At 46.2% G+C, this 24,214-nt stretch overlaps 1 protein-coding gene across 2 annotated transcripts in view; it reads left to right on the top strand.

Moving 5' to 3' along the window:
- Nucleotides 1-24,214, top strand: part of LOC126176722 (aspartate aminotransferase, cytoplasmic-like) — a 99,340-nt gene that overhangs the window by 17,255 nt on the left and 57,871 nt on the right. Inside the window, exon 1 of one of the 2 annotated variants that reach the window (XM_049923890.1) lies at nucleotides 18,021-18,215. The exons of the other annotated variant lie outside the window; for it this stretch is intronic. Coding sequence (XP_049779847.1) covers nucleotides 18,074-18,215 — 142 coding nt within the window. The 5' untranslated portion in view covers nucleotides 18,021-18,073. Of the gene's footprint in view, nucleotides 1-18,020; nucleotides 18,216-24,214 lie in introns of those variants that run through there. 2 annotated transcript variants of the gene reach the window in all.

Here is a 24,214-nt window from a genome sequence, read left to right as displayed (position 1 = left end):
TTTCAAAATTGTTCTGGCTGAGCCAGCTGAAGAAATAATCACAGCTCCTACTTTAAATCGTCTGCTACAGTTGTTACCGCAGTTATGACTCGACGACATCTACCTGTGCCTTGGAAAGTGCCGAAGTATATCTTGGAAATCAGCTACTTGTACCTCCCGTGTTGTATATACAAATAAAGGCACGTCAGAACACACAAAAAAAGAGAGCTACAGTAGCGCTCCGAGTGGCCTGGCAATGAACTTCGCAATCGGGAAACTATGGCGCAAAATAGGTTTGCGAACACGAGTTCTAAGATGATGATAATTTTCATTTATACTTTTAGATGAGTCTGATAGTCTGCTGGTAAAAAATATTTATTTGTGAAACCTAATACTGCATTTTCGGCCATGTGGTTGTTATGAAGTGGAAATTATGTTCCTAATTACGACCTTCTTGTGCGTATTGTGTTCTTGGCAAATATGTTGCTTGTATTCTGCATAAATTTTGCTCTGATCCGTAACATTGGGTCGGGAAAATGATACCATATTTGTTTTTGTTTCACATGAAACAGAAGCTGGTTTCGTCGCATGGCATTATGTGGACTAATGCCTATTTGTTGCTGCTTACGAATCTGTGTGTAAACTTCTCGATTTATATGCATTGTAAGTATACCGCTCGTACTCGACGATATTTTTATATCCATCCGATTTTCGTACTTTCGCATTTAATGGAAGCCACCGAAATTTCCAATGAGTTCTGCTAAAATGTACTTTTTGTTGTACCTGTTAACAATCCGTGAAAACATTTGCATAAATACTGTCATATATTTAACATTTGCGAGAAAAGATGCATGTCTCACAAAGACTACAAACCATACTCTGGTAAGAAGCATTGTCATTCAAGGCAGAATTACACATTCATTCTTTGACGAAATGTAATAAACTCGAATATCAGTTCTGTCAAAAACAAAGTTGCTAAGACGAATCTCTCCATTAAATTTGAGGAAGAACGGAAAACGGACGTAAACATAAATAAAGCAGAATAAACGTAATAACTAAAAGAGAACATAAATTGAGCAGTTCACACACAGATTCGCAAGCAATAACGAATAGGTCTACATGTAAGTACATAGAACACCCAGCAATCAACGCAGCTTGTGTTTTATATGAAATAAAAATGAATACAAAATAATTTATCCCACCAAACATTACAGATGCGAGCAGAACATAATCAGAATACGAGCAACATGAAACTTCCTGGCAGATTAAAACTGTGTGCCCGACCGAGACTCGAACTCGGGACCTTTGCCTTTCGCGGGCAAGTGCTCTATCATCTTTTTTTTTTTGACCAGGAAAAGGGCAAATGAAAAAAAGATCTTTATTGGTACAAACTTAAATACAACAGAAATGGCATCCTTCCGGCGAAAATAACACAAGACAATATACTCGTACAAGGCGAGCAATTTTTTTTTTATGAACAAGGTGTAGGAAAAAAAAGAATAATAATTCTGATGTAATCTAAGAAGTGTGAAGCAATATACAGTGGAGTGAGGGAAAGGCCAGTGTTTTCTGGGGTAGTGCATTAAAGAAAGGAGGCGCGTGTCCATGCGCCTACTCCACTGTGGGTTGCAATGGAGAAAGTAGCGCGGGGAGTCTCAGATGTTAGCAGGGGGGGGGGGCGGGAGTGCTGACGGCGTGTGGCACCATCCAACTGAGCGGGGGTGAAGTAAAGATCGCATGTAGGTAATTGGCGAAGAAGGCGCGGTAGCGCGGTCGGTGTTCGACTTCACTGTGGGCGGTTTGTAAGTACTGCCAGAAATCAAGGCGTGATTTGTCGCCATCATTATACATGTAGGTGATCGTCCATCCCTTGACCCATACAATCGCATGATTTTTGGAGGCGGGGAAATAAGTATTCTCAGGATGGATAAAAGTCCGTGGGTCAGTCGAGTCCGGCGGAAAGCGGAGGTAACAGGCAACGAACTGTCGGGCAAGTTTCCAGACGTCACTGGTGGCAGCACAAGTCAGTTGATGGACATCGTCATCCACGAGGTGGAAAATGGAACAAAGTGGAGAGTCCTTTAGTCCGATGGCGTGAAGACGATGATTTGTGGCGAATTTTTCATTTGCGACTTGGTACCATGTTGCCCGGACGTTGGAGGGAAGAAAAGGCTGGTGGGTGTGACGCCAAACCGTTGGCCACCGCGTGGACGGATGTCTCAGTTCGATATTGTTGCTGGATATGGAACGAAGGAGTGGGGTGTAAAAATCTTTAGGTCGAGGAGAACGCGTGGTCGGTAAGTGTGTGTGAGCATAACTGAAGTCGACGATGAAATCAGAAATGTGCGTCAGATGGTGCTTGATGTATCCGACTGGTACTGGTGGTGTTATGGTCGCGGGCACAAGAATTTACAGCAAGCTGCGCGTAAGGGAGGTGCCCCCGTGCCACTGCTTGTGCATGGTGGACATGTACAAGGACGCCGCGCGGAGTCGCACATTGACAAGGCCGAGGCCCCCCGCTCGTGGGGGAAGGGTGAGTGTGTCGTAGCGGACCTTAAAGATCGTACCGGCCGTAAGGAAGTATCCGAGGGCAGCCTGGAGGCTGCGTCCAATAGTTGATGGCAGCGGGAGGACCTGTGTGATGTGGACCATTCTGGCCGCCACATGTTGGTTGAGGTATTGGACACGTTGTAAAGAATCGAGTCGTCGGAGAAGATTTTGTCGCACCGTCGTGCGGATAGTTTGGAGTGCACACCGAAAATTGATGGCAGCGGAGCGGCGCACGGTGGAGGTGAAAATGATACCAAGATATCGTAGTTGTTGTACACACGGGAGAGGTGCTAAGTCGTCGTGTGAGAGGCCGCGTCCAATGGGCATCGCTGCGGATTTAGCCACATTCATGTTACTGCCTGCTGCAGTGCCGTACGTTGATATCAAATCAAGTACCGTGTGTGTTTCACTCCGTGAGCGGATCAAGAGGAGGAGGTCGTCCGCATACGCACGACATCGAAAACTGTGCTCTCGCAAAGTGAGACCAGAAAGGTGGCTCGTCAGACTCCCGATGAGTGGCTCCAGGCTTATGGCATACAGTAGGGTCGAAAGTGGGCAGCCTTGCCGTACGGAACGCCGGATCGCCACGGGTCCCGCCACACGGCCGTTAACCTGAATCAGCGATTCGGCGATGCCGTACAGGCGCCGGATGACGTCGATAAAGGCTGGTGGAAAACCCATGCGGTTCATCACTGAGAACAGAAATAGATGTCGCACTTTGTCGAATGCGCTGTCAAAATCAATGGCAACCACTGCGGCGCGGAGTCTGCACGCCGCTGCCAGTGCAATTAAATCGCGACATTCTCCTGTGGCCGTTTGTATATTAACTGAGCCGCCCGGAGTTGTCTGTTCCGGGGATAGAATTCTAGGCAGGATCTTGCGGCATCGCGTTGCCAGTAGGCGTGTAAAAATTTTACAGTCTGCGTTAAGCAGAGTCAGGGGACGGTAATGTGCTGTCGTCACACCTGGTTTCGGTTTGTGGATGGGTATAATAATTCCCGTGACGAAGGACGGCGGTACGGCGTTCCCCATCGTCAGCAGTTCATGAAACATCGTTGTCCACCGTGACGCCATTAGTGTGAAGAAAGCGCGATAAAATTCTATCGGCAATCCGTCGACACCAGGTGACTTATTCAGAGCACCTTTTTTGATTGCATCGTGGATTTCGTCACGCGTAATGGGCTCCATCAGCTCGTCCGCTTCGTCGCTGGTGAGGGTGCGAGTTACGTGTGGTAACACAGACTCCTCAGCGTGGTTGTTGGTAGTCTCCTCCTGGTACATTGTGCGGTAGTGGTCGACAAAGGCACTGACGATTTCGGCCTGGCAAGTGACGTGCTGGCCGCGACAGGTGGTGATCTCGGTGATGAGTTGTTGTCGTCGATGTTTCCTATCGGAGGCGATATGATGCATGGTCGGATGTTCTTGTTCCGCCGAATCTTGACGTCGGGTTCACACCATAGCCCCCTGCAGTCTACGGCGTGTCAAAGTTACAATTTGCGCCTTAATCCTGCTGCGTTCCCTCTGGGTGTCGGGGGTGGGCGGTTGGGCGTCCAGGTCGCGGAGAACGGCGTAGAAATAGTCGGTAGTGTGCCGGCGCCACATAGCAACTTCCTTTCCATACTGAATCAAAGTACGTCGAATGGCAGGTTTGGCACATTCCAGCCACCAGGTCAAGGTCGTGCAGTATTTAGGTAAGCGACGTTCACAGGTGGCCTATGTCTCGGTAACACGTTGAAGACATTCGGGATCATGAAGATGGGAGGTGTTTAGCTTCCACGGTGCACGACTACGCCAGACCACTTGCTTGGGGAAGAGAATGTTGCAGATGTAGGCACAGTGGTCCGAAAAGGCCAGGGGCCAAAGTTCTGCACCTTGGACTGCAGGTGTGAGTTCCCGAGAGACGTAAATTCTATCAAGGCGGCTCGCGGAGTGACTCGTCTGGTAAGTATGTCCAGGCGCGTCGCCGTGCCGAACTTCCCAAGTGTCGCGGAGCAACAGATCTCGGACGACAAGACGCAGTTCTTGACAGGTGTTGTAGTGGGGCACTTGATCTTTAGGGTGCAAGACACAATTAAAATCACCCCCAAGCAAGTAATGGTCGCAGCGTCCAAGAAACAAAGGAGCGATTTCTTCTGAATAGAAGAGTGCCCTGTCGCGTCTGCGGGTGGAGCCTGACGGAGCGTAAATGTTGACGATACGCGTCCCCATGACGGTGACGGCCATGCCTCTGGCAGATGGAAGGTATGTGATATCGGCCACTGGAATGCCTTCTCTGGCGTAGATGGCTACGCCGCGTCCCAGGTGGTCACCAGGAGAAGGATAAGTGTTATATCCCGCGACGTCTCTGGAAGTGTGGCCAGGTGTACTTCCTGTAGTAGTGCGATATCGACGTCCGACACCCATATCATCTCTCGCAGCAGTTGAAGTTTCACGGGTGAGCTAATGGTGTTAGTGTTGATCGTCGCTATTCGGTAGGTTTGGAGCCGTACCCCGCCGTGGAGGGGAACTCCACCGGCGGAGGATGAAGAGGGCGAGGCAACGGCGAGTCGTGCCGTACGCCACCTGATGGCATTATCAGCGGCGTAACGATGCATCCGTCTGGGGTAACTCTGTCCCCAGCGTGTGGTCCGGGTCCTCATCGACGTCCTCACTCCACACCATTGAAGGCGTTGTCGTTGTGATGGTCGTACGTTCCACTTCGGCCGTAGGGGCGGAGGACGTCTCGGCGGCAGTCGCATCTGTGGAGTCCATTGGTTCAGGAGCACCTGAGCGAGCCAGTAGAGTAGGCATCGACGTATCCACAGTCGGCGTCATGTTGTCGTCATTCGTATCGTCGTGTAGGTTCACCGAGGCCTCGTCGGGTCGGACGGCCTCTGGAGCATCAGGGGGAGGTGATCCGTCTCGTTCCGAGACCGTACGGCGCCTCCTCTTGCGCCTCTTAGGTGATCGTTGTTTGCGGGTTCGTCCCTCCGTGTCGGAAGACGGAAGGGAGTCGCGTCACTCTGAGAGGAAGGCCGTCGCGGGAACGTCAAATGAAGGGGCGTCCATATGTTCAGGCGGGTGGGTGTCGGAAGTCGTCGCTGTTGGTAGTGGCGCCGGAGTAGCGTCAGGCTTTGAGGGCGACGTGTCGGCCCCGGCGGTATCCGTAGCAGCGAGAATGGTCACCGGTACGTGGTCTGATGGGCGGCGGCCGGTGGGAGGAGAAGAGAGCGCCGATGCGTAGGTGATCGGTAAAACCGTCGTCGGAGCCGGAGGTGTCACGGTAGCGGCTGGCAATTGGGTGATTCATCGCTGAAGACACTCAGATCTGAGGTGGCCTTCTTTGCCGCATCCGGAACAGGTCTTGGGTTGGCCGTCGTATATGACAACCGCGCGGCACCCGCTAATTTGCAGGTAAGATGGCACGTGGTGATGGAGGTCGATGGTGATCTGCCGTACACCGTTAAGAACAGGGTACGTTTGGAATTGCGCCCAGCGTTCGGCAGTGTGGCCATGTACAGCGCCATAGGGGCGGAAAGCCGCGATAACGTCTTCCGCTGGAAGCTCGAACGGGAGTTCGAAAACTCGTATGGTGCGCATTCCTAAGCCGGCATGGTCGACAGTGACCGCTCCGACATTGCCGTCTGCGTGGCAAAAGCGTAATCCATGGTTGGTGTCACGAAGTATTCTTTCACATACCGCGTCATTGACGACTTTGACGTACACAGTACTGCTTAATATGGACAAATGGATGCCCAAGATGTCAGAAGCTGGGATCTTAGCAACGTCGCGTAGGAAGCGTTCCACTTCCAAGGCCTTTGGTCGTGCGTAGTCGTTGCAGAAACTGAATCGTAAAGTTGATTTTCGAAAACGGTTGGCCATGATTCTAGTGCACGTAAGCGACAGGTAAGTGACGGCCGCTGAAATGTAAACAACAGCGAGCGCGCGCGCTCCGCAGGCGGAAATAACAACACGTCCGCACTGCACGGCGGCGAAAGCCGGACTGCCCACCTGAGCTACCGAAACACGACTCACGCCCGGTCCTCACAGCTTTACTTCTGCCAATATCTCGTCTCCTACCTTCCAAACTTTTCTACGAGCAACATGTTTATAACGTAATTCAGAGAGGAAAATATGCATGAGAAAATCATAATTAGAAGCACAATATGATGAAACCAACTTAACTACAAAATGAAAAGAAATATGGAAGACTAAAAATCAGCCAATAGGAAAGGAAGATGATGGACTGATTAAAATCCTTGAATAATTTATTCAGTGCCTTAGGATTGATAAACTTGTGCTCCAAGCGGCGTGGCAGCAAACCAAGGTCGTGTTACTGGAAGTCCCTAAATGAGTTTCACTCCTGTGGTCGTAGCATTGTCTGTAAAGCGTCCTGTGCATATACAGGGTGATCTTTTCCACCATGTACAAACTCTAGGAATTGGCTGATGACAGGATATGGAATAAAAAAGGTCTAACGAACTTACGTCCAGAAATGCATGACTTTCATGCTACAGACCACTTATTCAACACACATTGTTATTGACAATGTGGTCTAATACGCGCTGTACCATGCAGCCACAGCTACAGTATGTGTTGAAAATGGTTTCCATGTGCCTCAACACACGCGTATATGCGTCGAAACACGTTCTGTCTCAAACGTTCACATCGGCCAGGCTGCATCCGAACAGTGTCAAAGACAGCATGAATACTCTGCTCCAGACTCTACACCTCTGGAATGAGCTCTGTATACACGATACTTTCGAGATAACCCCACAACTAAAAATCGCACAGGTTGAGATCCAGTGAATGAGCAGGCCATGCAACTGAAGCCTCTCGTCTGATCCATCAACCAGGGAGACACAATTGAGATGCATCCAGAAGTTAACAGTGAAGTGAGCTGGAGCACCATCATGTAGCGGTCACATAACCCTTCGAATCATCAATTGGCACTTCTCCCAACAGGGGAGGCAAAGCCACCCACAAGAAACGCTGATAGTTCCGGCTTGTTAGGCGACATGGATGGAAGACTTGGTCCCAAAATACGGCGCTACACGCATGGGACATTCCATGAGAATTCAATATTCCTAGATCCACATTGTCAAGAGTGTGCTGACAGGCATTCTTTCTCGTCAGGGAAGACTAAGTGACCGACGGCGTTCACTTAACGACCGAGAGCAGCTGCATTTGTGTAGAACTGTCAGTGCTAAGAGTCAAGCAGCACTGCGTTAAATAACCGCAGAAATCAATGTAGGACGTACGACGAACGTGTCCCTTAGAACAGTGTGGCGAAATTTGGCGTTAATCGGTTATAGCAGCAGACGACCAAAACTAGTGCGTTTGCTAACATCATGACATCCAGAGTGAAATATTCACTCTGGTGTTCACGCTGATATGAAACTTCCTAACAGATTAAAACTGTGTGTCGGACCGGTAGAGCACTTGCACCCGAAAGGCAAAGGTCCCCTCCCCTGGACCCGTGACCATATCAGTTGGACCCTAGACGACCGGAAAATCGTAGCTTGGTTCGATGAGTCCCGATTCCAGTTGGTAAGGCTGACAGTAGGTTTCTAGCGTGGTACAGGTCCCACGAAGCCATGCACCCAAGTGGTCAACAAGGCACTGTGCAAGCTAGTGATGGCTCCATAACGGTGTAGGCTGTGTTTACATCGAATGGACTGGCTCCTCTGGTCCAACTGAACGGATCATTGACTGGAAATGACGTTCGGCTACATGGAGACTACTTGCAGCCATTCACTGACTTCATGTGTGGTGTCTAGGAAGCCTGCATACTCAGTTCACTAGACAAACAATCAAATAGTCATATTAGTGAGTTCTATTACAAAAAGAAAATTACAATACTTTTGCAATTACACAGATGTGTCGCAAGCAAAGGGCGACGTACAAAATAATCTATCTTATTCAGTATAAACAATCCCAAGTCTGTGCTACATAGCGTGTACAAGCGAAAAGACTAGATTTGACACTGCTCTCAAAGTCGCTAATCTTGAAGCTGCTATTGAACTGGGCTGTCACCAGTCGGTCGCCGCGCTTATGTGCTCTTCACACTGGGGCTGTTGCTGTCGCGTTGTCGTCGTGGAGGGAGGTCCGGTTAGCATGTGATTGGCCGACTCCTTCTCACAGCCTTCTCTTCCCTGTCGTTCCTAACTGGCGTGCCAGCGCTTGACTTTATGCCGTAAGATCGTGTTCCCAAACAACCACGGAATTTTTATGGATGACAGGTGCGCCATGTCACTGGACCACAATTGTTCGCGATTGGTTTGAAGAACGTTCTGGATAGTTCGAGCAAATGATTTGGCCACCCAGATCGGCCGACATGAAATCCATCGAACATTTATGGGACATAATCGAGAGGTCAGTTCGTGCACAAAGACCTGCACCGGCAACACCGTCCCAATTAAAGACGGCTGTAGAGGCAGCATGTTCGGTATTTCAGCAGAGGACTTCCAATGACTTGTTGAGTCCATGCCACGCCGGGTTGCTACACTACACTGGGCAGAAGCGAGGCCTACGAGAAAGACAGGCCGCGGCGCGTACGTCACGAAGGTAGTCCTCCGCTCGCTCGCTCGCTCGCTCGCTCAAATCAGCAGACAAACTACGTTTCTACACCTGTTGACTCGTAACTAGACGTGTCCGTACAAACGAAAACTGAATCTTCTAGTGGAATCCGCTATTATGGAATCTTACTGTTATTAGTCTTATAATGCTGGGAAGTCCATGGGCCTATTTATTATTTGTTACGGCTGTACTGGCGCACAATAAAATTAAATCATGTTAAAATGATTATCAGTTGCGTAAGGGACCACTTCCAGCTTGTAATGAGTACTGTTAAGCAGAAGAGACTAAATGCTAGCCTGCCGCAGTGACCAAGTGGTTCTAGGCGCTTCAGTCCGGAACCGCGCGACCACCACGGTCGCAGGTTCGAATCCTGCCTCGGGCATGGATGTATGTGATGTCCTTAGGTTAGTTAGGTTTAAGTAGTTCTAAGTTCTAGGGTACTGATGACCTCAGATGTTAAGTCCCATAGTGCTCAGAGCCATTTGAACTAAATGCTGTAAACACGCCGATATGCCATTTATATCGAGTGTTTATCTTAAATTTAATTTTGAAATTACAATGAAATGAACACCCTTAGATGCTTACAGGCGTTGACATAAGTCAACGGGGACAGATGAAAATGTGTGCCCCGACCAGGACTCGAACCCGGGATCGCCCACTTACATGGCAGACGCTCCATCCATCTGAGCCACCGAGGACACAGAGGATAGCGCGACTGCAGGGATTTATCTCTGGCACGCCTCCCGCGAAACCCACATTCTCAACGTATTGTCCCGCACTACATTCGTAGTGACCCCGCCCGTTATACTCATTACTCGCGGCGCGTTGCCGATTCCCGTAAGAGTTCGGGCACTGTTTGTGCATTCGCACAGAAGAAGAAGATGGTCAAGTGGCCGAAAGAACAGATACCATCTTAGTAAATATTAAATTAAATTTTGCTGTAGTAATGTTAATCAGTAAGACTTCATAATAGCAGATTCCAGTGGGAGATGCAATTCTCCTTAGTACTTACACGCCCAGCTGCGAGTTAACACATTTTGTCTGCTGACCTGAGCGGGCGCGCGAGTTCAGGACTACCTTCGTGACGTACGCGCCGCGGGCTGTCTTTCTCGTGGGCCTCGGCAGAAGGAGATCCGACACGATATTAGGAGGTAACCCCTGAGTATAAGAACACCGTTGGCCAAAAGGAAACGCGAATGTTCAGCGACGTGCAGCCAGTAAAGAGATAGATAGATGAACAGCCAATAAAAAGTTAGATAGTTTAATGGAGTGTCAGTCGGCGGGAAAACCGCGAAGATTCAAAAGATCCGCATGTTTAAGAGATGCTGTCGATTAATCACGAATGTCAAGATTATTATTTATCGCACTGTGGCAACCATAATACAGAAAGCAACGCTAAAAGTCAAAGTACTGTATTTTCATGTTATTCCGAGTAAAATAAAGGAAATAACAGCCGAATGGAGATAAGTGTCATGCGCTCAAATGATATACGAGTAAATGACTCATTGTTGCATAAAATAAAAGAGGTAAGAGACTGTGACGAAGACGAGAGTAGTAAACGAGTTTACATAACTTTTGTAGTGAAATAAAGTCATAAAATAGAACAAGATGCTTGATAATCCAGCGTAAACTATTAATTGCTATTTAATTTAAACCTGGATTCGCTCAGGTAACAGTGGGATTACGAAGTGTTTACGATATATCGTGACAAACACTGGTAAGTTCCGCTTAGCGACGACAGGCATGCATGAATATATGTTTTAATTTTGTATTATACAATTTATCTGAGTAAATGTACTGAAAATATTTATTTGTATTTGTTTAATGACCCACGATCGAACTCGGCAAGGTGTTAGAGTGCCGTTCTGAAGACGCGACAGCAGGTGTACTGGGCGCTATTTGGGTCCAACCGGTGGTCAGAGGGCGGCAGACGTCCTACAAGTCATTGTCGAGACTGACTAGGTAATAAATGAACATAAAATTGTATTCACTTCCGTATTTGATGTCCAATTGTAAACATTAAAAAGTTGTGATGTACCAGTTTAAATTTGTTCTAAAGCACAGAATACGATCGGAAGTGTAGAATATCTCTGACAGTTAATATTGTGAAGATTCAGAACGATTATTTTTCATTTCAGCATTCAAAGCGTAATGAACTCTCATGAAGCTTTATGAACTGTTAATCCTTCTTTCACCAGTTTCATAGTGATTTAATGGTTGGAGGAAACGCAATGAACGATATTACTACGATTGCGAATACAGAGTATGTAAGTTGTGCCGAGTGAACCGAACAATTCATTGTTGAACGACGTTTACGATCTAACTGTGGTTTTTGCTACATTGCTGGAGCCTTGCAAGTCAGTTAGAATTAAATTTTAGTGGTATGTCAACAAGCATAATTCCGAATAGCAATTGCGATTATAGCTGACTTGAATATGAACATTTAAACTTTACTGACGAGGTGCAGTTTGTTACGTAATTTGAAGTGAGTTACTTAAACCCTTGCGTACTCGAGAAAAGGAGTACTGGTGAATACTGCTATTACAAAAGTGCATGAAAGGGGACCCTGACACCAGAGATTATCGTGTAGCTGGGACGATGTTCGGCGTCTTCGTTTGTTCACAATATCACGAACTTTCCTCACTAATGCAATTCAACATTCTATGTCTAAATTATCCAACCATCTACACTTTGATAGCCAAAAGGTCGGCTGCAGAAGAAACGTATTTAAATAGAAGATTTGACTTACATGAATATTATTGTGGGTTTGTCTGAGTCCGGATTACACTACGATTTGCACCTGCGGCGTGACGACATACGGTCACAACAGAAGCTATACGAGAAGTAAAAGTCCTCATCCATTAATTAATTCGCCACAGGCCGCCTGGGACAGCGGAACAACCACTACTGGTTGTCGGGTGCGTTGTTTTTAATATTATGTTGTATTCCGTTGTGTACATCAAGTGGTGTGCTTTAATTGTGTGTTCATGTGCAGTTCATTAAACTGTATGATTTGTAGGCACATATACGAATAGTTACACATCAAATGACTCAACATACACGAAAGTGACAACACAACTGATCACGGGCAGATTACACAGCTTTTTTATGGAAATATTATTTGAAGGTTTAATGTTTGCAATAAGGAACACGTTTAGAGCAGTGTGAAGCACCATACCTACTAGATAGTCTGTTAACAAATCATCTCAGGTTCTTTTTGCAATGCAAAAATGGTTCAAATGGCTCTGAGCGCTATGGGACTCAACATCTTAGGTCATCAGTCCCCTAAGAACTACTTAAACCTAACTAACCTAAGGACATCCTGCCTGAGGCAGGATTCGAACCTGCGACCACAGCAGTCCCGCAGTTCCAGACTGCATCGCCTAGAACCACACGGCCACCGCGGCCGGCTGCAATGCAAATTAATTCAAATTAATACTACTTTAGTGTCGTGGGTTCGCGTAGACAACTATTGTTCTGTGGCGTATTTATCACGAATAATTTCGGAGTAATTTCAGTGAATTCACTTACTTGAGATGAAAGACAACCGTTATTCGTCAACCACAAGAATTTAATGAAAACTACACTCCTGGAAATTGAAATAAGAACACCGTGAATTCATTGTCCCAGGAAGGGGAAACTTTATTGACACATTCCTGGGGTCAGATACATCACATGATCACACTGACAGAACCACAGGCACATAGACACAGGCAACAGAGCATGCACAATGTCGGCACTAGTACAGTGTATATCCACCTTTCGCAGCAATGCAGGCTGCTATTCTCCCATGGAGACGATCGTAGAGATGCTGGATGTAGTCCTGTGGGACGGCTTGCCATGCCATTTCCACCTGGCGCCTCAGTTGGACCAGCGTTCGTGCTGGACGTGCAGACCGCGTGAGACGACGCTTCATCCAGTCCCAAACATGCTCAATGGGGGACAGATCCGGAGATCTTGCTGGCCAGGGTAGTTGACTTACACCTTCTAGAGCACGTTGGGTGGCACGGGATACATGCAGACGTGCATTGTCCTGTTGGAACAGCAAGTTCCCTTGCCGGTCTAGGAATGGTAGAACGATGGGTTCGATGACGGTTTGGATGTACCGTGCACTATTCAGTGTCCCCTCGACGATCACCAGTGGTGTACGGCCAGTGTAGGAGATCGCTCCCCACACCATGATGCCGGGTGTTAGCCCTGTGTGCCTCGGTCGTATGCAGTCCTGATTGTGGCGCTCACCTGCACGGCGCCAAACACGCATACGACCATCATTGGCACCAAGGCAGAAGCGACTCTCATCGCTGAAGACGACACGTCTCCATTCGTCCCTCCATTCACGCCTGTCGCGACACCACTGGAGGCGGGCTGCACGATGTTGGGGCGTGAGCGGAAGACGGCCTAACGGTGTGCGGGACCGTAGCCCAGCTTCATGGAGACGGTTGCGAATGGTCCTCGCCGATACCCCAGGAGCAACAGTGTCCCTAATTTGCTGGGAAGTGGCGGTGCGGTCCCCTACGGCACTGCGTAGGATCCTACGGTCTTGGCGTGCATCCGTGCGTCGCTGCGGTCCGGTCCCAGGTCGACGGGCACGTGCACCTTCCGCCGACCACTGGCGACAACATCGATGTACTGTGGAGACCTCACGCCCCACGTGTTGAGCAATTCGGCGGTACGTCCACCCGGCCTCCCGCATGCCCACTATACGCCCTCGCTCAAAGTCCGTCAACTGCACATACGGTTCACGTCCACGCTGTCGCGGCATGCTACCAGTGTTAAAGACTGCGATGGAGCTCCGTATGCCACGGCAAACTGGCTGACACTGACGGCAGCCGTGCACAAATGCTGCGCAGCTAGCGCCATTCGACGGCCAACACCGCGGTTCCTGGTGTGTCCGCTGTGCCGTGCGTGTGATCATTGCTTGTACAGCCCTCTCGCAGTGTCCGGAGCAAGTATGGTGGGTCTGACACACCGGTGTCAATGTGTTCTTTTTTCCATTTCCAGGAGTGTAGTATTAATTTGCAGACACATTAAAATGACACTGAAATTATATACTATAAATAAAGTGCAAACTTGTAAGTTACTGCAGCGGCTCTTTCCGTTTGATACTGACAATATTCAAATAAGACGTGGCGGCCGTGCAAATGGCCGACAACAATCATTCATAAGCTAGCGCTATATTGCGCGTTCTGATATTCTGACAAAATACGTTATTAGTTTCCTTACACATAGGGATGGTAATGATAGATAAATAAAGGTTTTAAGAGCAAATAAACACATATATTTAATCAAAATACAACGTAAGTACACTGACAATGTCTGTCACAATACTCATCCAAGGTCAAGACCAGAGAGAGTAATTACATAGAATCATTAGACTATTTCACAGTTATTAATATTTTTAACATAGAACAAAGAATAACACACGGAATTAGCCGATGTTGTTTTTAAATACAACTACGATGACTGATAAATGTTTTTTCTGTCAATTTTACGTATGTCTTTCAAGAATCATAAAAGTCTTAATTCATAGCACAGTTCGAAATTCCATATCAATAAATATTGTCGGCAACTAGTACACGGGTCGTATGGTGGGCGACAATCAAATTGGTATCCCACTGCTGTCTGGGGCATCTCCAGACACGGCTTCGGGGAGGAATCTCATTGACTGGAGTAGACCTGTCTTCAGTGACGAATCCCACTTCGAAATCAGCCCCGATGACAAGCGAAGACGTGTCTGGAGATGCCGCAGACAGCAGTAGGATGCCAACTTGTCTCCCGCCAAATGGCCTTACAACCCGAAGGCATTATCTGGGGTGCCATTTCATTTCATTTCATAATTTCATAGGTCGTCACCCTTGGTTGTCATCCGTGGCAACCTTACAGCACAGCAATACATCGACGATATCTACACCCCGTTTTGTTGCTCTTCACTCGACGACCTAACGCTCCAGTTGGACACAATTTGGCACGGCACCGCTCAAGAGGACAACAAACAACTCTATCAGTCAATGCTAAGCCGAATAATTGCTTGCTTAAGGGCCAATGGTGGACCAGCGCATTATTGACTAGCTCAATTTGTGAAGCTCTTTCTCTTGAATAAATCACTCAATTTTTTCTGAAACTTTAATCATTTGTATGTCTGTATGTGTACATAATATTTACCAATTTCCGTCGCATTCGGATAATTCCTTCGCGGTGTGTCTTTTCTTTTGTCGTAGAGTGTATATGAATGACCTGTTGGATAACGTAGGAAGTTCCATCAGGCTTTTCGCTTATACTGCTGTTGTACACAGAGAAGTCGCAATGCTAGCAAATTGTAGCGAAATGCAAGAAGACCAACAGAAGATCGATACTTTGTGTGGGGGTTGGCAGTTGACCCCCAACATTACCAAATGTAGCGTATTACGCATTAATAACCAGAAAGAGGCATTATCGTATGATCACACATTTGCGGAACAGTCGCTGGAAGCAGTACACCCACAAAATATCTATTGAGTGTGTGTACAGAGTGATTTAAAGTGGAATGGCCACATGAAACTAATCTGACGTAAGGGAGATGTCAGACATCCATTGGAAGAATCCGGAGGAAATGTAATCCATCAAGAAAGGAGATAGCTTACGAAACCCTCGTTCGACCGGTGCTTGACTATTGCTCATCAGCGTGGGATCCATACCAGGTAGAGGAAAAAGAAGAAAGAAGATCCAAAGAAGAGTAGCCAGCACGTTTCGTTTCAGGTGCATTTAGCAAGTGTGAAAGCTTCACAGATATGCTTAAAAACTTGCAGACGCTGCAAGAGAGGTGTCGTGCAACTTAGGCTGGCTTACTGTTAAAGTTCCAAGAGCGTACGTTGCTAGAAAAATCAACCAATATATTGTTTCTTATAACATATACCTATCTCTCGGAGAAACCATGAAGGTAGATTTAGAACGATTTGAGCTCACGTGGGGACTTACCAGGCTTTCTGGAACAGCAAAAAGAAGGAAATGGCAATGCTACACAAAGAACCATCCGCCACACACCTTAAGGTGGCTTGCAGAGTATAGATATAGATGTTGATGTAATTGGTTATAGAATAAAGATTGGAAATGGTGAGAAAAGCGTTTCCAAAAACCAGAAATTTGTTAACACACAGTGGCAATAACCGTTCCCGTCAGGTCACTGAAGTTAGGCGCTGTGTGGGTTGGCTAGCGCTCGGATGGTGATCATCCCGGTCTGCCGAGCACTGTTGCCAAGCTGGATGCACTTAGTCCTTTCGAGGCCAATTGAGGATTTGCCTGAATCAGAAGTAGCGGCCGGGAGAGCGGTGTGTTGACCACAAGCACCCCCTCCCCCCCCCAAATCACACACACAAACACACACACATCCCCAACCAGTGGTACCTATCGGATGAGGATGACACGGCGATCGGTCGGTGCCGTTGAGCCTTACGAGGCGTGTTTGGACAGAAAGTACGGAGTATATAAAAATGAGTGTTCGGAAATCTTTTTTGAAGATATTTGTATAGAGTATCACCTTGTACAGAAGTAAATAGTTCAGCCAAAAAGTGAAAGGAAGCTTTTGATATGTTCTGCTACAAAAGAATGCTGAAGATTAGATGGGTAGGGAGGATAACTAATGAGCAGTTACTGAATCGAATTGGAGAGAGAGAGAAAAAAAAAAGAAAAAAATTATGGTACAATTTTACTATAAGGAAGAATCACTTGATCAGGCCACATTCTGAGGCATCAAGGAATCGATAGTTCAGTGAGGGACATGTGAGGGGTAAACATGTAGAGGGAGACCAAGGCTCGATTTAATATATTGAATACCAGTCGTTCCTGCCTGAAACCACGATTTTATTAATTTTGTTTCACATGAAACCACCGATGCTATTGAGAGCGAAAGCCGTCTAGTGCTACACTGAGACACTCCCACTAATGTAGTACACTGTAGCAGTCGCTTAGTAGTGTTCGAAGAACCAGTCAGCGCGGGTATTGTGCTACGTAATTGTAGGAGATTGTCACATGCACTTAGTTTTTTTAAGCGATCATATTCAGGAGATCATTAACAGTGAAAGAAGTGTATCTAAAGGAATTGTGCGTAAATTTGAGTTATTCGGGAGATCGTTAACAGTGAAAGTAAGTTTATCTAAAGGTACTGTAACGTAAATTTGAGTTTTGTACTGCTGCTTTTATAAGTGCTTTCGAAATGAAACCACTGTGGTAGCGTGTACTTTTGATATAAATTTGTTAAATTTTAGACCGATTTTTTTCTTTTTATATAGGACTATAATTTGTTTTAGCCATTATGAGTTCATGGAAGTGCGAGATGTGGGACTGTGTCTAGGAAAAATACGTAATTGGTTTCAACTGTATCTCATGAAATGAAAATTGCATGTCTCAGAGGTTCCTAAGTGAAAACATCTCCTTAAAATAATTGTTTGTTTATGTTTTGCCGCTTTGTTCTTGTATTCGTCGCTTGCTACTTTCATAAAGGCCAGTTTAGTGAACAGCAGTAATAATCATGTTTTCATTTTGTTGGGACTCAAAGGGTTAAGCAAGCAGGTGCAGGTGGAAGTAGTTTCCAAAACGTTGCACAGGTTAGAGTGTTGTGGAGAGCTGGACTGAACCAGTCTCCTGACTGAAGACCACAAAAACATCGGCAGTAATCACTGCATAACGAAACCCAGCTTACGATAATGAACAGGAGTACAGTGCACACTCATTAGAAAATCGTAAAATCCAAGATGTAACGATAACGCGACAAGTGTCTCCCTTATTGCGTAACACGCAGAGTGCAAATTGTATTTCGCAGACGTGATTATCTCTGAGTCGTCAAGGAGCTTTCTTTATAGTACTGGAGATACGAAGATTCACGATTGCGACCGACTAGTGCCGAACCTGCTAGCCGCCGTGGACGTAATTGAGAGACGTGAGTTGTGATAAAGAGCGCAGGGAGGTGTCGTTGCCCGGTTATATTGGCATTCAGACAGCGCGCAACACAGCCATGGCTACGAACGGCGCGGCCTCGGGACACGAGAAGTCTGTTTTAGACCCGGGTCAAGCTGCGCCCCCGGTGGAACTCGTGAAAATTAGGATAGACTACATGCAGGACACCAACGAGAACAAAGTCGATCTCGGTGCGGGAGGTAAGACAGATGAGTTATGCAAATTAAAGGTGCTAAGGCCCGTTACGTGATTCAAGGGGGCGTGCATGCGACAGACTGACAAACACGCACACACACAAAACACACACACTAAGGCAGTAACGACGCACCACGAAGGAATTATCCGAATCGGTAGATGTGATGTACAAGCACAGACAAACAAATAATTACAATTTTAAAAACTTCGATGATTTCTTCAAGAGAAAGAGCGTCAGAAATTACTTTATTGCCCGCATCTCGTGGTCGTGCGGTAGCGTTCTAGCTTCCCACGCCCGGGTTCCCGGATTCGATTCCCGGCGGGGTCAGGAATTTTCTCTGCCTCGTGATGGCTGGGTGTTGTGTGCTGTCCTTAGGTTAGTTAGGTTTAAGTAGTTCTAAGTTCTATGGGACTTATGACCACAGCAGTTGAGTCCCATAGTGCTCAGAGCCATTTTTTGAAATTACTTTATTACAAGATTTGCATCGTTCACCAGTCATGAGTGGACAGACTGCGTCAAGATTACATATCCACACATGAGTTATTCACAATTTTTCATATCTATGAAGAAAAATATTCACAATATACGAGGGTTGGAACTTTAATAGTGGCAACTATTTATTTACAGCTCGTACAAAATAGTTACGTGTTTCAAAGTTCTACTGACCTTCAAAGTAGTCACCAACATTGTGTATAACCCGTTGCCAGCGATGTGGAAGAAGTCGTAGGATACTCTTAACAGTGCCAGTTGTGTTGACAGTTCGAGTGGGGCGGTCTATTGTCCGACGAGTTTATAACAGTTCTGAAGCGAATGCCGTGAAGTGTTTTCTTCAGTTTAGAAATCGAATTGAACTCACGAGGGCTTTAAGTCAGGGGCGTGCAGAAGGTGGTATAGCACTTAGCAGCCCCATCAGTCAAAAAAATCAGTAACAGCTTGCACTGTACGAGGTGCATTCAAGTTCTAAGGCCTCCGATTTTATTTCTAATTAACTACTCACCCGAAATCGATGAAACTGGCGTTACTTCTCGACGTAATCGCCATGCAGACGTACACATTTTTCACAACGCTGACGCCATGATTCCATGGCAGCGGCGAAGGCTTCTTTAGGAGTCTGTTTTGACCACTGGAAAATCGCTGAGACAATAGCAGCACGGCTGGTGAATGTGCGGCCACGGAGAGTGTCTTTCATTGTTGGACAAAGCCAAAAGTCACTAGGAGCCAGGTCAGGTGAGTAGGGAGCATGAGGAATCACTTCAAAGTTTTAAATCACGAAGAAACTATTGCGTAACGTTAGCTCGATTTGCGGGTGCGTAGTCTTGGTGAAACAGCACATGCGCAGCCCTTCCCGGACGTTTTTCTTGCAGTGCAGGAAGGAATTTGTTCTTCAAAACATTTTCGTAGGATGCACCTGTTACCGTAGTGCCCTTTGGAACGCAATGGGTAAGGATTACGCTTCCGCTGTCCCAGAACATGGACACCATCATTTTTTCAGCACTGGCGGTTACCCGAAATTTTTTTGGTGGCGGTGAATCTGTGTGCTTCCATTGAGCTGACTGGCGCTTTGTTTCTGGATTGAAAAATGGCATGCACGTCTCATCCATTGTCACAACCGATGAAAAGAAAGTCCCATTCATGCTGTCGTTGCGCGTCAACATTGCTTGGCAACATGCCACATGGGCAGCCGTGTGGTCATCCGTCAACATTCGTGGCACCCACCTGGATGACACTTTTAGCATTTTCAGGTCGTCATGCAGGATTGTGTGCACAGAACCCACAGAAATGCCAACTCTGGAGGCGATCTGTTCAACAGTCATTCGGCGATCCCCCAAAACAATTCTCTCCACTTTCTCGATCATTTTGTCAGACCGGCTTGTGCGAGCCCGACGTTGTTTCGGTTTGTTGTCACACGATGTTCTGCCTTTATTAAACTGTCGCACCCATGAACGCACTTTCGACACATCCATAACTCCATCACCACATGTCTCCTTCAACTGTCGATGAATTTCAATTGGTTTCACACCACGCAAATTCAGAAAACGAATGATTGCACGCTGTTCAAGTAAGGAAAACGTCGCAATTTTAAGTATTTAAAACAGTTCTCATTCTCGCCGCTGGCGGTAAAATTCCATCTGCCGTACGGTGCTGCCATCTCTGGGACGTATTGACAATGAACGTGGCCTCATTTTAAAACAATGTGCATGTTTCTATCTCTTTCCAGTCCAGAGAAAAAAAAATCGGAGGCCTTAGAACTTGAATGCACCTCGTACATGCTTGAGCATTGTCCTGCAAAATGATGGCCAGGGCCTGCAGAAAGTGTCTCACTTCTGTCTCTAAGCTGGTCGTAGGTTGTGTTCGAAAAATGAACAGCACAGAGACAGATGTGCTGACACTTTCTGCAGGACCTGACCATCATTTTTCTGGACAATGCTCAAGCACGTTCAGTGCAAGCTGTTACTGATTTGTTTGGCTGATGGGGCTGCTAAGTGCTGTACCACCAACTGCACTCCCCTGGCTTAAGCCCTCGTGAGTTCAAGTCGATTTATAAACTGAAGAAAACACTTCACAGCATCCGCTTCAGAATTGCTACAAATTCGTCAGGCAGTAGACCGCGCCGCTCGAACTGTCAACACAACTGGCACTGCTAAGCGTATCCTACGACTTCCACATCGCTGGCAACAGGTGGTACACAATGCTGGTAACTACTATGAGGGTCAGTAAAACTTTCAAACACTTATCTATTTTGTACGAGCTGTAAATAAATAGTTGCCACTATTTAAGATCCAACCCTCGTATAATTACTGTTTATAAAAGATAAAACACTATTGTTTTGTTCATTGACTTTGCTCACGATTGAAGAATTCTCCAATAGAGTATAGTGGATACCTTCCAGGTCCCGTGCAGTTTTCCTTTTGAATGGCCCTGGTGCCAGCGATTGCACTTCTTGGGGGCAGGGAACTGAACATTTTTAAAGCAACCATTGGAAAACTATTTTGTGTTCCAGACAGTCGACAGCTTGGTACATCAATGTTCCTCTTGTCGCAAGTGTCATGATTATGTACGTCTAGCCTCATGATGGAAACCGTTGGTCTTCCTTTACACTGATGAGGCATAAAAACATGCGCTGACTGAAGATTGTCATTATCTCTAATGGGGTGAATATAGGCTTACAGTGCTCCAATCTTTTGCTTGAGACAATGATTCTGACCGCTTTCTTTTGTAGCGACCTGCAGAGTGTCCCCATAATGGTAGGGTATGAAATAGTGCATAAAACGCTGTTACAAGGTGTCTGTCAGTCAATACGCCTTTTAATTCTCCTTAGAAGGTGTATTACAGGAGAGAGCTTGGAACACACATACTGTGTGTGCTCATTCATTGATAGTTTGCTATCAATTATGAATCCCAACAGTTTGACAGCATCCATATCATTGTGGTAGCCAACGTTGCTAAAATATTGTGTTTTTTCTTCTTTATCTTATTGTCTATGAACAATTCTTTGATGTTTTCACAGAGCACACTTGTTGAGTGCAGACTTGTGCAGCAGTTTTTCCTTTCGCAAAAAGGAAACTGTAACATTCGATTGTTGCAACACAGATCGTTGACGTAGACAAGGAGAGGGCCTATGACGAACCCCTGGGGTACGCCATGCTCCAGTGTTTGTTCTTGGGTGATTTCGCCATGAACTGATACTACTTACTTTAAGTTTTCAAATTAGGTCTGAAGAGTAGCTGGCACAACACCTCCAATACGTAACTCTTTAATTTACTAAGCAACATTTTGTGCGAGATGCAGTCAAACGCCTAACTGATGTCACAGAATGTCAGTGCTACACTATCCCTCTCTTCAAACCCTTGCCTTATCTTCCTAAGTACGTCCATTGTTGCTGTACTGTAACTGTCGACTTCGCCTTGCGAAAACCGTGCTATATGTCCTCAGAGTTTATTGTCTTCGAAGTAATTTTATAGCTGGTGTTTCATTACAGACTTCATAAAATTAGCTAGGATAAGAATTATGGAAATTGGTCTGAAACTGGACACTTCACATGAGAAAGTCAATAATACGTTCTTCCACCTACACCCCTTACACAAGCAGTTATTCGGCTTGGAAGTCCTCTTGAGAGGTATGATGCCACATTCTGTCCAACTGGTGTGTTAGATTATCGAGATGGTTCGAAGACCCTGCCCATAATGCTCCAAACATTCTCGATAGGAGAGAGATCCGGCGACCTTACTGGCCAAGGTAGGGTTTGGCAAGCACAAAAGTAAGCAATAGAAACCCTCGCCCTGTGCGGGTGGACATTACATTGGCAGCCTTGCACGGTCAGGGGGCGTCACCAGTCATGTCTTTGCTGTTCATTGGACTCAGTTAGAAGTGAACCTCATCACTGAAAACAGTTTTACTCCAGCCAATGAAATGCCTCGCCGAAGGCGTCTGGAGACTCCCCGAACAGTGGTGGGATACCAACCCATTGTCGCGCGCCATATGGTCCAAAAACTAGGAGTGGTCATCACAGGTACTATTTCATTCCGTAGCAGGACCCGTTTGGTTATCATCTGTAGTAACCTTACAGTACAATGGTACATCGACCATATTCTATGCCCCCGTTTTGTTGCTCTTCATGGCAAGCTTTCCTGGGCTTACATTTCAGTAAGATAATGCCCACCTACATACGGCGAGAGTTTCTCCTGTTTTTTTTCTTTTTCTTTTTTTTTTTCGTGCTTGCCAAAGGCTACCTTGGCCAGCAAGGTCGCTGGGTCTTCCCCAATTGAGAACGTTTGAAGCATTATGGGCAGATCCCTCCAACAGTCTCCGAATTGCGACGACCTAACGCGCCAATTGGACAGAATTATGCATGATATCCCTCAGGAGGACATGCAACAACTCTATCAATCAATGCCAAACCGAATAACTGATTACATAAGGGCCAGACGTGGACCAACGCATTACTGACTTGATCGATTTATGAAGCTGTTTCTCTTGAATAAGCCATCCAATTTTTCTGAAATTAGAACCATTTGTTTGTCTTTATAGGTACCTCACATCTAACGATTTTCGGCTCATTCGAATACTTCCTGCGTGGTGCTTCGTTTTTTTTATCTTATAGTGTATATATAGGATGTGAGCAGTATAGGAGCAGATCTTTTGACCATTGGTATCGTAACATGTACCCACTTCAGTGTGTAAGTTGTTTTTTATCTGCAACTTGCAGTCATCCCACAAACACATCACATAATTTACTACCTGATGTTTTCTCTATGGTCATAGCTGTTCTGGGAAGTTGACTACGCCTGTGAATATAGATTGTGTGTTTTGCATACATGCAGCCACACCTCAATAGCTAACCTGCTGCCTGAGGGAAAATAAGTATCGATGGATAGCTAGTGCCATGCGTACTTAGAGGTACTTTCCAATCTAAAAAACGTACTATTCATAATAGCTATAATTATTAGTCTGCGAATGAAGTAAATACTGGTTAATGCTGTTCAGTACACCGTCTTCCCTGCTCCATAGAAATATCTGCATTTATGCCCCTAACACCCTAAGTTGTGTGAACCTCAGCTCAGTGATGATGTCACATCAACAAAGTGGCAAGTCGTGTGTCACCTCCTTTGGCGGTGTGTGGTGGATGGAACATCTGTTACTTACTCTCCCATTCCATTTGGAAGTGATTTGTGAGAACAAAACGTTAGTGGGAGGAAGAAATACATTGCCTAACTCTTCTTGGCATGTCTTACCTCTGAATTTCGACAGGAAGCCTCATTGTAATGATGGACAATGCACCTCCATAATGCTATCAGGCTTACCAAACTATCTCAAGACATTATGTGCCAATCTCTGTAGGATCATCTCAGTCTCTTTTACTAATGGAGTCGGGTAACAGTTCCAGACTGAAGAGGAATGCTCAAGAATCGTCTTTCTTAGGGTTCAAAAAAATGTTCAAATGTGTGTGAAATCTTATGGGACTTAACTGCTAAGATCATCAGTCCCTAAGTTTACACATTACTT

This window comes from Schistocerca cancellata, chromosome 3, assembly GCF_023864275.1.
Source record: "Schistocerca cancellata isolate TAMUIC-IGC-003103 chromosome 3, iqSchCanc2.1, whole genome shotgun sequence".
NCBI lineage: Eukaryota > Metazoa > Arthropoda > Insecta > Orthoptera > Acrididae > Schistocerca > Schistocerca cancellata.
The sequence above is the reverse complement of the archived record's forward strand: the minus strand, read 5'-3'. Positions and strand labels throughout refer to the sequence as shown.